Source organism: Anolis sagrei, chromosome 3 (assembly GCF_037176765.1).
Source record: "Anolis sagrei isolate rAnoSag1 chromosome 3, rAnoSag1.mat, whole genome shotgun sequence".
NCBI classification, from domain to species: domain Eukaryota; kingdom Metazoa; phylum Chordata; class Lepidosauria; order Squamata; family Dactyloidae; genus Anolis; species Anolis sagrei.
Genome location: NC_090023.1, coordinates 144971007 through 144985747, shown reverse-complemented (window position 1 = coordinate 144985747; position 14741 = coordinate 144971007). Strand labels below are relative to the sequence as shown.

The 14741-nt window shown below is 37.5% G+C and overlaps 1 protein-coding gene across 5 annotated transcripts in view; it reads right to left on the bottom strand.

Moving 5' to 3' along the window:
• Positions 1-14741, bottom strand: part of ENOX1 (ecto-NOX disulfide-thiol exchanger 1) — a 527672-nt gene that overhangs the window by 169226 nt on the left and 343705 nt on the right. For 4 of the 5 annotated variants that reach the window (XM_067466943.1, XM_067466940.1, XM_067466941.1 and 1 more), the window contains 2 exons: positions 8781-8935; positions 8007-8144 (listed from right to left, as the gene is read on the bottom strand). In XM_067466943.1, coding sequence (XP_067323044.1) covers positions 8007-8144; positions 8781-8790 — 148 coding nt within the window. In that variant the 5' untranslated portion in view covers positions 8791-8935. The remainder of the gene's footprint in view (positions 1-8006; positions 8145-8780; positions 8936-14741) is intronic. The other variant, XM_067466942.1, reaches the window with a different exon arrangement.

The following is a 14741-nucleotide window of genomic DNA, read 5'->3' as shown; positions in this document are numbered from 1 at the left end:
GCATCCTCCTCATGGTTTCCAGATATTCAAGAAACATTTTTAAAAATCATTTTTCAAATATTCTGTTCATTCCTATTCAGAGCTTATTTATTATTCATTTGTTTACAACATTTATATGCCGCCCTTCTCACCCCAAAGGGAAATCAGAGCGGCTTACAAGATATATATATACATACAATACATTATACTATTCGCATAGTACAATATCAGCATTATCTATTACTATATTGTACTACACCATTATATTGTAATATGATCAGTAATATTACATGTAATATAAAATATATAATTATCATCTCATATTATTATTATTAGTATTATATTCATTACATTATAATATTACAAATATTATATGTATACACAATATATTATATTATATTATATTATATTATTATATTATATTATTAGTATAGCACAGGAGACAAGGTGGAACTGCCCCCCCCCCCCCCCCCGCCCTTCACTCTGGTCCAGAGCAGCAGTTCCATGTGGCCTGCAGTATAATTTAAGCCTGCTCTTTTACTAGATAGATAGACAGTTAGAACAGCTAACACTTCCTAGAATAATCTTTTCTGGAATGGGAATAATACAAACTGAGATCTGTTTTCTGGTTTTACTCAGACTCCAATAAATATATAACTCCATGAAATGGTCTTCTCATCAGCCCTTTACAGTGGATCTGCACTCCTAGAATATGCAAACAAAGGATGTTCATTTCCCAACTGTAAATGGATTACAAGTGAAGTAAAAAATGTGTTTGAGGGTTTCCTTTGTTTCCAGCATAATGTATACAAATGAATCAAAGGCAAAACAAGAACTCGAGTGACTACTCAAATAAGAAATGGAAGCACAGGAAAGAAAAGCAACATAATTAGTGTCAAAAGGATCTGATGGTTGTTTGGGGGGGGGGGGTCATAAAACACATGTGCTGCATTTGTTACAATCATGTAAGACATTTACCTACGAAAACAAATATATTGCAGTTATAGTCAAACAGTGGATACCAAAGCTATGTGGGTAATAAACTAGGGTTTTTACAGCAGTTCAACAGTTTTCACTAGGACAGTTTTCCCCCCAGGCTGGTTCCATTACATCCAGGCTTTGGTTTATTTTAATAATTTTGGGTGGAATAAAAGACAGATTTGAGCTGTTCTTGTGGCCTTTTCTACAGTGAATGCTGGGCACATTTAGGGTATTGACAGAGCTCAATGACACGTCTAAGGAATCTTCCAAGATTTTTCTTTGGTAACAGATTTTTTTCTGTGCATATGCCTATATGAAAATCTCACTGGGCTAAGATTCCCATATTGGCCTAAGGGTCAATCAGATTTCTCTGTGTCTAGCACAGGATCTGTAAACCCTTCTTTTCCCAACTTCACCTGGTACCAGGCACAGCTGATTCACCTCTCCTCCTTTCACAGGTAGTATTAGAATTAATGCAGTTTGACACCACTTTAACTACCATGGCTCAATGCTATGGAATGCTTGCTATTGTAATTTTGCAAGTGGTTTAACCTTCTCTGCCAAAAAGTGTTGGTCCTCGACAAACAATAAATCCCAGGACCCCAAGCATTATCCCCATGACATTTAAAATGATGTCAAACTGCATTAATTCTATAGTGTCTGTGCTGGTACGGCTGTATCAGGAACTCCAAACTCCCTTTCGTTCTTTGAGCATTTGCATGTGCTTGTTCTGGCCATGCATTTTGCAGTTGGATGGTTCCTGCTAGGCTGCAGTCATGGGGCTAGCCACCTGTCTATCATCATTAAGTTTTAATTCTGCCCCTTTTTCCAGGTTCAGAAGGGAAAGGGAACCATTTTAGTTCAGTCTTACAGTTGGAAGCTCAGCTACAGGACGTGAAAGATTTCTACCTGTAGAGAAGCTTCGTTTCTTACTAAGTCCGGGGGATAACAGTCCCAAAAGCTCTGGCTGGGGAATTTACAGCCTCACAGCTTTAAGAACAGTCTCTAAAGAAAGGCTTTTAAGAGAAATAGCTTTACAGCACAACCCTCGTTGGGGTTAGAGAAACAGACCTACAACTTGCATGGGAAAAATCCTAAGGACTCCAGCTGGAAATCCTTCAGAGCCTTGGCTTGTAGGGCTATTCGGGTACCCAAGAAGCATTTTGGAGTCGGGAGTAGAGCCCACACCAGCGAAGTCTAGAAAGCAGATTGCCCAGGGAGGGGTTAAAAAGGGTTTTCCTCATAAAGGAAAGAAATAGTTCCCTAAGCAAGTTGCCTGTCCATTGTAGATTGTTTGTTGAAGACCTAAGCAATAATAAAGAACTTTGTTAAACCTTTAAACTTCTAAAGACATTGTATAGGAAAACCCATAGGGCCTCTCAGCCGAAGCACCCCTGTTTCCCACTGGTCACAAAGAGCACGTCCTGTTCAAAAGCCAATTGCTATAGGCCCAGCACTCGACAGCACAGTGTCGATTCAGCTTCATTTACACCTTATTTTACTGTTCATAGAATTAGAGTGTAAAGTAGCCTCAGCCATCATTTCATCTAATTCTTTTCCTAACGTATTTATTGAGTTTAATTAAAAAAATTTAATACCAATGATATTTAATGCTGTTTTAATGTTTATATATGTGTAGATTTTAAATTGAACTGAAATGCTTTTAATGTAAGCTGCTTTGAGTCTCCTTGTGGAGAGAAAAAGCAGAGTATAAATAAATAAATATAATAATAATAATAACATAATAACATAACATAATAATAATGTTGTTTGAATCCTACAGTTCTTCCAATATGGGGTCCAAGGCACCTTACATTTTGTTCATTTTTTATTTTACTTTATTTGCTTTATTACTTTTAAAGTTTTAACACATTTCCTACAAATCTTCCCAAAATTTTTAATATACAGAATCAGACAATACTCGTGATATTTCAGTTACTGGTTTAATTTTAAATATACATATAATGATTAATAAGGAAGTCAATTATCATCAATAATCACATACTGGATCAGTTTTAAGCCATTCAAAGAATTGCATAATTAACCAGCTATGCTTTGTATAAATCTTATTCTAAGATTAAGATGATATATATTTATCAGCCAAATCTACAGGGTGGGGAACATACATTTTGGAATAGAAGAGAAAAGTTAAAAAGCACGAAACAGAAATAATTGTTAACATCACTGCGCATTTACACTTTGATAGTTGCTCTGATAAAATATCTGGTTTTGTAGCATTTTATTAAAGAAAAAGAATTGTCCAGTACAGAAAGAATATCTGACTAGCTGAACAATGATAAAATTGATTCTCCATTTAGCCTAGTCAGATTTTCATATAGGCATATGCACAGACAAAGTACTGTATTTCCCAGGAGGGAATAACAAAAAAAAATCCAAACTTTGCATGGCCCTTTATATGAACTGCTTATATGAATAGTTTATAAACTATTAAAGCCATTGCAAAAGCATGTACTCCTGATAACCTTCAGCATCTGCCAAAGATGAGAGAGCAGGAACCTACCTATTTGTGGATTCAATAAAACCTCAGTTCAAAGCCACCTCTGCAATGTATTGACTGAGGAATGATCTCAGACAAGTTAGAGTTCTCTCTCAGGGCAGCACTTCGAACACTGTAAAAATGCATGAGAAGCACTTTGCTGCCATGTTTTTAATGTTTGTATGCGAAAGGCAATGCTTCTGTTAAGCAAACTGCATGGCCTTATTTAATGGAAATCTCTGTTTGAAATTTGTTTGCTTTCCCCGAAAAAAGAAAAGGAAAAAGAAAAGGTGCAAACATCTAGCTTACTTACAACTAAAATCACAGGAAGTGAAATGCAATGGAAAATAAATCATGCAAACTGTTTCTAAAAGTCAAAGTATTCATAAATTCCCAGACTTGGCAGATGTAATCCAGGGTCCAGAGGACACATTCCAATTCAAAGTGTTAATTTTAACAGACAATATCTTGCAAAGTATTTCAAGAACTTCTTCCTGAAATGCCCATACATGCCCATACATTAAAATCTATACAAATTTGCTCATAACGTAATTTCCAAATATTGAGAGATAACTATAAATGTTTAATTAATGATAGCCAAGCACCCCATGTCCCCAAACATGACTGTTATAGTTGTAGTTTTCAGAAATGAAATCTTTACTTTCTCTTTTCTGAGTAGCTGCTTTTAGTAAGTTAAAAAAACCCATGAAAAACTGTTTTTAATGAATGAGAAAAAAAAGAAGATAAGCAACTGTAAGAGACAAGTTAAAATAGAAGGGGAAAATGAAAAGAGTCTAGGGTTATGAATTCAAGTAATTGTTGCAGGTGATAAATTTTCTATGACAGAGATGAAAACTCTGGCTAGAAAAGCCATCAAAGACCTCAATTCAGATTCAGAAACCATCGTTCTCCCAGTAGACAAGGGGAATGCTGTGGTAATCATGAAAACAGAACAATACAAAGAAAAAAATCAGACAACTCCTAGATGTGGTGTCTCTATTCACCAAGGTCCCTATAATAGACCCCATTGCAGTCGTCAGTCGGGATTTCCCAGAAGACATCACAGCCCTGTTTCAACATTTTCTCACTGCAAGCTACGTCCAGTGGGATAATGAATTCTATAAACAGAAAGATGGAGTAGCCGTACTCCTGGCATAAGAATTTTTTTAACATCGAACACTTTGAGAAACAAGTCCTGTAAACAGTACCTAAAAAGCCCACTATATGGTTCTGATTTGTAAATTATACTTTCACCATTTGGAGCCTTGAAGAAGTTCCTGGACTACATAAACAACATCCACCCAAACATCCAGTTTACCATGGAAAAAGAAAATAAAGGAAAATACCATTTCTAGATGTCCTAGTCATCTGCAAACTGAATCAACAATTGGGCCACACAGTTTACAGAAAACCTACACACACTGATATGTACCTACATAAAAACTCCAACCATCACCCAAGTAAAAAAAGAAGCACAATCAAAGCACTGGTAGACAACGCAAACAGGATCTGCAAACCCCACCTCCTCCAAGGGAACTGAACCACCTAAACCAGGCTTTACATGTCAATAGATACTCCACCACAGACATCGGAAAAGCTGCAAGATCAAGAATAAACCATGAGAGTAAAGACAAAGATCCACCTAGAGAAAAAGTGTTCTTACCCTACAGCAAGGGAACCACTGACTGCATAGGGAAGCTGATGAAGAAACACAACCTACAAACAATCTACAGATCCACTAACAAAATTCAACAAATGTTATGTTGAATACCATAGGATAAGAGGGATCCTCAGTCTAACCAATGCAGGAGTCTACTGTATACCATGGAATTGTGGACAAGTTTAGATAGGGACCACCAAATGAAACACCCAAACACAAATCAAAGAACATATAAGACACTGCAGGGTAATTCTACCAGAGATGTCAGCTATAGCAGAGCACTTCATGAACCAACCTGGACACAGCATATTATTTGAGAACACAGAAATGCTGGACCAGTCTGACAACCATCATGTCAGACTACATAGAGAAGCCATTGAAATCCACAAGCTTGTGAACAATTTCAACAGAACGGAGGAAACTATGAACATGAACAAAATCTGGTTACCAATATATTTTAAAAAACCCACCAGAAACAAGACAGTAAATAAGGAACCACTCAGAAACAGGGGAACTCCAGACAGCAAACAATCAAGTGCAAGTTAACACCTCCCAAACAGAGGATGCCTTCAGGCAGCAGAAGCAAGGCTACCTCTATGCAGATCCCCTCATTGATACACCTTGCAGCTTCATTGGCTATGCAATGCCAGCCATAGATGCAGGTGAAACATCAGGAGAGAATGATACTGGAACGGCCATACAGCCTGGAAAACCCTCAGCAACCTTCTGACTAGAATGTTATTCTTGGAATTCAACCCTACACTGCCTAAGTCTTAAGTTCTCAATGAGGAACAGTGTAGTTAGTTTAATAAAGACTAAGGGGTCCCCTTCTTCCATGTTTCATGTATGACGGATGTATCTATTTTGTTCTTCTCTCTGTGTTTCTGCTCTCATTCTGATTGGTTCTGTAGAACGGATACTTTTCTATTGCAAGCCTTTACTTTGACTTCGGTTTTTCCATCTTGGAGTGTGCTGTGTGCTTTGAGATCCCTTGTGTGTCAGAAGAGATGTAGTGATTAGTATCCCCCCCCCCCTTGAAACCTTAGAAGAGATGGGTGTTAGAGTAGTTCAGACCCAGTTCTGTACCTATTAGAAATGCAGTTATTTCATATTACTGTAAACAAACCTTTTGTGATTTTTAAAACTGGACTCTGCATGTTTGCCTCCTAAGCTCTTAATTCTTTACAGCCACATCACATGGCACTTCACTCTTTGCTAGCTCTTATTAAAAGGGAACGTTCAACTTTTTTGTATCCTGTTTGTTTTTTGGATACTCTGCTATATTTAGGGTAGTTTTCCCTAACAATTTTTATTAATAAATATTTCATAAAAATAACAGATTCACAGTATCATTGGAGAAGTTAATCTGAATTTTAAAGGGGCTTTCTATCTCAAGTGCTGAATGCTGTCTATGCTCAGCACTTTGGACAGCTCATTGAAGGTACATTGTAACACCAAAAATGTATCCAAAATATTAATGACATGGGAACCACTACATAGTCCATAACTGTTGACTTTGGACATCTAGAAAGATGTCTTTTTCTAGATTTGATATCTTACATACTTCTGACTTGAAAATAGTAGGTGAGATTGTGAAAGCGGGAGCTTCTCCCTGTGAAGTGTGTGTTCTGTCTAAAAAGGGAGATGCAATTATATTTAATTTTGAATTGTATTATGATTCCATTCAATGAAAACACCCTCCTTGTGGTTGGCTAAAAGTGATATCTAGGTTCTGTGGACAAATATGGAATGTAATGAAGGAGATTTTCATATAGACTCAATTCAAACATTATCACCTGTCAAACTGAAAAATGTATAAAAACTTGGATGTTCTTTCAGTTACATCTCTTATTAAATGGAGCAGGAAAAAATTAAAAAGCCGCTTTATGCAAAGAGAGATGTAAGAATTTTATACGATACATTCACGTGTGTTTTTAACAGGTTCTCCTGCATTGAAATGTGTTTTTCAAACAGCCTCCTATGATTTTAATGTAAAAATGGATATCTGCTTCTGGACACAGTATTTGAGAATACACATGGGCGGAGCTTGCCTCTAAATCGTGCCTGTGTACACAAAAAAAGACATTTTGCACAAAATGTGTCCCTCTGAAAATTGCATTATTTCTGAAAAATCTTTTTTAGCACGAAACCCCCATGCACAAAAATCCACATGTATTTTTGAAACTTTCCCACAGCAGGGAGAAAACTTTATGAACTATTCATTCTCCCATGTGAGAATGTAATAGCTGATGATTTATATCTTCAATCTAGATATTTCCATTTCAAATAGAAATTAGAAGATAAATTAACTCTGTGCTTCTTTCAAAGTAATTCAACCATCTTGAAAGAAAACCTTTATAAAACAACATTTTACTCCTTTTTGGCTATCTGTTATTAATGAGTAAGGATGTAATTTCTTCCTTGAAAGTGTAGGCTAAGGACAGACGGTGTAAGCAGAGAGGATGTGAACAGAGGGTGGTTTTGATTTATCTGTAACAGCATCACCCCTACTCCCTAACTAAGTAATCACATGTAATAAAAAGCACCCCCATATGTATCTGTATTACATCTCACTTTCTGATTCAACTCAGCACATCATTCAGTGGCTTTAAAAACTAAACATTTCCCCAAGGAATTCCAGCTGCTTCCACTAACTTAAAGAAGCACTATGGATTAGATGCTTGCTAATACCAGGAGATTAATGTCTCCAACTCAATATTAATAAAGGGGACCTATGCCTTTAGAAAAAAAATTGCTCTGTAAAAATATTAAACACACACACATACACACACAGCGTATGTACCTTCTGAAAATGAACATCAGCCATTTATCTGAGGTCGCTACAAAAATCCATAAGCCAATGCAACAAATCTCACCCCAAAACCTTACCCGTCACAAGCTGTTGTCCCGTTAATCCCACTGGAACCATCCCCAGGTTATTCATAGCAGTTGCCCAAGCTGCTGGATCAGTGACTGACATGTTAAGTTGTGTGGTGTCTATAGCTATGCTTCCCAAGCCATCAGCTGCTGTAAGAAAAGAAATACATTCTAAGCTTATAAACAAAGAAGCAATGCAAGCAAATTAAAAACTAGAAAAAAATCTGATAAAATTCTTGCAGCATTGTGATCTTTGGACTTCAGCCATCCATTCCTGACTATTTCTGGGAAAACTTGCAGTATAACAGACAGCAAACAAAAAATCCAATACACAGTATCTGTAGAAACCTAATCCAATAAGGGGCAAAGGTTCCTATGGAAACAAATTCCCAAGGATGTTGATATGTTTGCAAGTATAACGAATTTAGAATGGCAGAATCTTGTGGCACCCTTAACGACTGATAAATTCACAATAGCAAAAAGCTTTTGAGGACCATAGTGCTCCTTTATTGGATTGTAGTCCATGAAACCGAACACCATTGTACCTTTTGCCCATTTTTACAATGCCAAAAGACTTTTTAATGTTTTTGCTACACCTAACCAACACAAACTCCCCTGGATTTGAGAATGAAATACATTTAAGCACCAAAATGAAGAAGGTACTAGAGTAAAACTGTCAGAGATTCTCAAGGCGATATCACATTCTGGTTAAGAAGAGAAACATTGAAAGCCCGTGCATCCACCGTGACCAAAGTGAGATACACCACATTTAATCACTTCTTTCACCTGTTGCCATTGTTCTAGTAGGTATTTCTTCCAGTTTTTCTCTTGCTTCAGCTTGATGCTCTTTGACTTCCTCATTTGCTATAGTGCTAACAACTTGAAAGGTGAAATGGTCTCTCCATCCTTGGATGCTGGATCCACATTTAGAACATTATGTCCTAGAAAAGGGGAGAAAGTCAAAAACTAAATACTGTTTCAGTATATCTTTTCAAAACAGATACTTGTAGGAAATCCATACAGAACAGCTAACCACTCCGAACTGGGTCTTCTGAGCAACTTCACCCACTCTCCTTCCCCAGGCATTCAAAGGGGAATTAAGCAAACCCGAACTCTTGTTGATTGAGAACACAACAAACGGTGCCACGGAGGAACTTGCTTAATGCCTAGCCGCTGGGCTGAGCAACCTCTCCACAGTTTAGGTCTTATCAGCACCTGCACAGCCGCCTTAACAAGCTGGCTTACACTGGAAGGACGTACTTGAGGCTGCAAATGAATTTTTTAAAAAGTTAAAAATTAATTGATACTGAAAGTTTGAAGAAAACTGTTGCCTGTTAAATAAATTCCCAGATGCACTGGAGGTACTGTGGTGTGCTTCTATGCGTATGTGTGTGTGTGAAGCAACAACCTTGGGAATAATTTAGAAATAAGTGCATGAGCTAAGAAACTGTTATAAGACATAGAAAAGTGAAAGATGGTATGCTAACGGTCCACCTAAAATTATGGAAAAAGCAGGCATTTCCTTATGCTCCTCAAAATAACATAATATAAATGAGTTGACTTTGCCATCTTTGTCATCACACTGAATTAAAGTGAGGATAAAAGGTTTGTTGTCTATGGACTTCTGAACACCCAGATCACCTCAGAACAGCAACAACCAACACAAAGTGACTAGGCAAAACAAATCTTAGAATTGTTCATTTCCCCCCTACCATTAGTTTACTAAGATATGTATATAGGTTTGTCATATTCCAGCTCATCAAATCTGGTGATCTATTTTCTATATTATGCCAATTATCATTATGTATGTATTAATTTATATGCCAAATATATAAATCCAACACATTAATGACTGCCTTCTCTTGTCTTACTTTATAGTCACTAGTCCTCACTCCACAGCTTCACTTTCCTCCCTTCTTTGCCTCACCTTCCACCTTTGTTATGTTCTTCTCCCTTGCTACTTGCACCTCTGATCTTCTCTTCCCACCTTATTTTATCTGAGGCTACCACTCATAGAATAGAATAATAGAGGTGATAGGGACCATATGGGTCATCCAGTCCAATCCCCTGCCATACATGAAAAACACAATCAAAGCATCCCAACAGATGGCCACCAAGTCTCCCTGTTCCTTATTAACCTGGCAAACCCAGGGAAGGAGCATGGTGAGGTAGAATGTTATAATGGGAAAAACCCTGTGATATTGTTCCATGGGAAGTTTGGTATTTCCCAGATTTTTTTTCTTGTCAAATTTTCTTGTCAAAATGTATAAATTGCTTTCTCTGTTTTATTGTTGTTTGTGTTTTTGGTTTGGTTTTTTTTTTTGGTAGTCTTTTGCATCAACCCCTTTAAGAGTTGTGCAGCTGAAGAATGTGGTGCTATGGTTCTCTGTAAAACCTGTAGGCCACTTCTCACAATGGAGAATTTGTTTTGGCTTGAAAAATAGTTCCTGTGGATTGTTGATTTATTTAATGCACCAATCTTGGTCAACTAATAAATTAAGTAGCACACTTCAGCTAGAAAATTATTAGAAGAAATTATTCAGCTTAATTCATTTACCACAATAAACTAAAGTTTGCATCGACTGTTGTTTCAAATCCCAAATCAGGTTTTGAGCTGCCAAATATGTATTATGTAGATGACCTCCTGCCTGCTTCATTTTTGTGGCCCTTAGAATTTTGGTGCATCAGTTCATCTCATCACTAAATTGCCACTTCCTTAGTGAATACAACAATGGCTATGACTTTGGTTAATAGTGACATCACAGATTATGGTTAGCAAATACGGTTTGCAAAAATCTTTTTCAAGATGCTGAATTTCAGATACAAACATAACAGAAGTTCCTAACAAAGAGTCCTGTCCATCAAAAGTATTGCTCTGAATTGACATTCAATGCAAAGCCTACTTATAACAATGTTATTAACTTGTTTTATCCCACTGATATTTTCTTAAATACTGAAAATTTGTCACGGTTTGTCCTTCAAGTCATTTCCAGCTTATGGCAGCCCTAAGGTGGATCTACCACAGGATTTTCTGGGCAAGATTTATTCAGAAGGATTTGACTTGGCCTTCCTGTGAGGACCCTTCTACACTCCATATACAATCTAGATAAACTGCTTCAAACTGGATTATATGGCAGTGTAGACTCATATAATCCAGTTCAAAGCAGATAATGTGGATCATCTGCTTTGATAATCAGGATTGTATGGCGGTGGAGAAGGGGCCTGAGTCTGACTTACCTAAGGTAACCCAATGAGTTTCTTGTTCTCCAGAGTTGTAGCTCAATGCTCAAACTAGTACACCATTCTGGTTCTTGTGAGTTCTTTTGCTACTGCGTTTTGTAATTGTTAAGCCATTTCTGACTTCTTTTTGGAATGAACTGTAGGACACAAATAAATAATGATAAGACACACCTCCAACTGCAAAAGCATGAAAGTAGATGGATATCCAAATTCAGTTAATTTCTTCCCCAATACAACTTGTGTAGATTGCTTGATAAATCCAAACTTTGCAACGATGTGTAGGAAATAAATATTGGAATAACCGACAAGCCCTATGCAGTGAAATGATAACAACAAAATCATATCTTACAATGTACATTTACTCATATAATGCACCATCAAATCTAATGTGCATCTCGATTTTCAAAACTCTGAAATGCAAAAAATAAATAAATGCTGGAGTGCAGTGCAGTGGCAAAAATGCACTCTTTATAATTTGGGCAAAAAGGTATGCATGTATTACTGTCTGGCCTGCTTAGATTTTTTCTTTAAAAACAAAAGTGTTTGAACACCAATGTTTCTAGCAATTTATTTATCATGTCAGGGGCAGACCAGACAGTTGCATTGCATTTTTAAACAAACAAACAGACAAACAAAACACAAAGTTTGCAAGCTTGGTAGTTGATTAAATGTCCTTTGACCAGTAGCTGGCCTCTTGGAGTGCATTGCTGTAGGTTTTTTCGAGCTATATGGTTTTTTCGAGCTATATGGCCAGGTTCTAGAGACATTTTCTCCTGACGTTTCGGCAAGCATCCTCAGAGGTTGTGAGGCGGCAATTCGTTCAATGGTTTTTGAGTTATGTTATTCCCACAAATGAACATTACATTGATAGAGAGATAGATAGATAGATAGATAGATAGATAGAGAGAGATATGTTATACAAATATTTTGTCTTCAGAACTATGGATATTCTGGTGGTCCCGCAACCAAATCCCAGTACAAACTGAAGGGTCATACCTCTGAGGATGCCTGCCACAGATGCAGGCAAAACGTCAGGAGAAAATGCCTCTAGAACATGGCCATATAGCCCGAAAAAAACCTACAGCAACCCAGTGATTCCGGCCATGAAAGCCTTCAACAATACACTTGGAGTGCCTCTGGTGTTGCTGCAAGAAGGTCCTCCATTGTGCATGTGGCAGGGCTCAGGTTGCATTGTAGCACTCGCATGTCGTGTTTCCAGCAATGAGAACAAAACCTTGGAATGCATCTATGCTGTATAATAAATCCCCTTTAATTGCCTTGGTTCAATGCTATCGAGTCATGGGGGATATAGTTTTACAAGGTCTTGAGCTTTCTCTGCCAAAGAATACTGATTCCTCACCAAACGAGAAATCCCAAGATGGAATAGCATTGTGCTATATTGCTCCTGAAACAACTTTCCATTTTGCTTTGGCTCGGCACACCCTAATGTTGGTGAGGTAATTTAGCCCCAAAAAAAGGTGAGCATTAGATTTGAGTAAATATGAGTAATCCAAGCAAAATTTGTCCCCTAGAAACATGGTGGTAGATAATCATTTCCTCTCCTGCCACGAGCGGAGAAGCTAAACAATGGTTCTCTGCATTTCCAAGCTTCCTGTTTCCTAGCAACCTTTTGTCTTGGCCTGAGTGAAAGAGCTGGGCATTTGGCCTTTTTTTTTAATGCCGGACTCCCATTGTCATATTCCACATTATTCCTACACTGCCGCAGGTATGAGAACATGGCCTCTGAGTGATAACACTTTGCGACAGTTGATTCATCAATTATGTAACTGGAGCGGTCATTTAATATTTCAGTTAAACAATGTCACATTACCCAGCTTTGAAGCAACCTTAAAATGTCAGGCAAAGAATAGAGCTGTTTCATTGTGAATACAAACTTTTCCAGACAGGCTGCAGGGTCCTGCGGTCACATAGGTCTGTCCAGCATTAAAATAAGTAGCACACAAAATTCAGCACAGAAACCATATATACTACACAATGATGATCATGTAAATGATGCTACTCACTTCTTCTTCAATGTATTGCTTTTGTGGTTTTGCATACAGAAACAATTATTCATAAACTATTCAGTGTGCATGAAATTATGCTTCATGCCAAGTTATAGTACAATACAGTGGGCCCTTCAGTTTGTACTGGGATTTGGTTGCAGGGCCGCAAGCAAATACCAAAAGTCTCACAATAAAATAGGGGAACCTGTGGATACAGAACTCATGAATACACAAAAACAGAATATCCATAGTTCTGAAGCCAAAATATTTGTATAACATATATCTCTATCTCTATCTATCTATCTATCTATCTATCTATCTATCTATCTATCCATCTATAAATGTAATGTTTGTTTGTGGAATTAACATAACTCAAAAACCACTAGACGAATTGCCGCCACAAGACACCTACTAGCCCAAGGAGTGACCATCACTCAAAAAATGATTTTGTCATTTGGGAGTTGTAGTTACTGGGATTCATATTTATCTATCTGTATATATGACTGGATGGCTCTTTGTCAGGAGGGCTTTAATTACGTTTTTTTGCCCTGGTGAAGGGAGTAGGACTGGATGGGCTTAAGTATTTTCTGTTGGTCATGGGGGTTCTGTGTGGGAAGTTTGCCCCAATTCTGTCGTTTGTGGGGTTCAGAATGCTCTTTGATTGTAGGTGAACTAAAAATCCCAGTAACTACAACTCCCAAATGTCAAGGTCTATTTCCCCCAAACTCTGTGTTCATATTTGGACATATGGAGTATTCGTGCCAAGTTTGGTCCAGATCGATCATTGTTTGAGTCCACAGTGCTCTCTGGATGTAGGTGAACTACAACTCCCAAACTCAAGGTCAATGCCCACCAAACCCTTCTAGTGTTTTCTCTTGGTCATCAGAGTTCTGTGTGCCATGTTTGGTTCAATTCCATTGTTGGAGTTCAGAATGCTCTTTGATTGTAGGTGAACTGTAATTCACACACAGAGAGATATATACTATCATAGATTTGAAAGGCAAACCTAAAGAAAGACAATGTTGCATGTTCCAGAGTAGGCAAACCAGACAATCTCCATATCAACACTGACAAAGAAACAACAAGAAATACTGTTTATCCACAAGCATAAAGAAATTATATATATTAGAAAATAACACCTTCTCATTACTTTATTGTCGAGATCACCAGACTGGGCCACAGCAACGTGTGGCAGGGGATGGCTAATATATATATATATATATATAGAGAGAGAGAGAGAGAGAGAGAGAGAGAGAGAGAGAGTTTACTCTCACTTCCAGCAAAGGCCAACATTTGCTGGGAGAGAGTATGCTCATCTAGGATGCTGAATGGCTACCTAAGCAATTTTTAGATATAATATTTGTAATGAACACATAAATCAGACTTCCTTCAGGAAGCAGAACACAGGAAGGCATAAAAATTACAAAACAGGAACAACAACAATCTGCAAGTGAAACAGCTCATCCCTTGAGATGCACTTTTAAATGTGATCTCTATAATA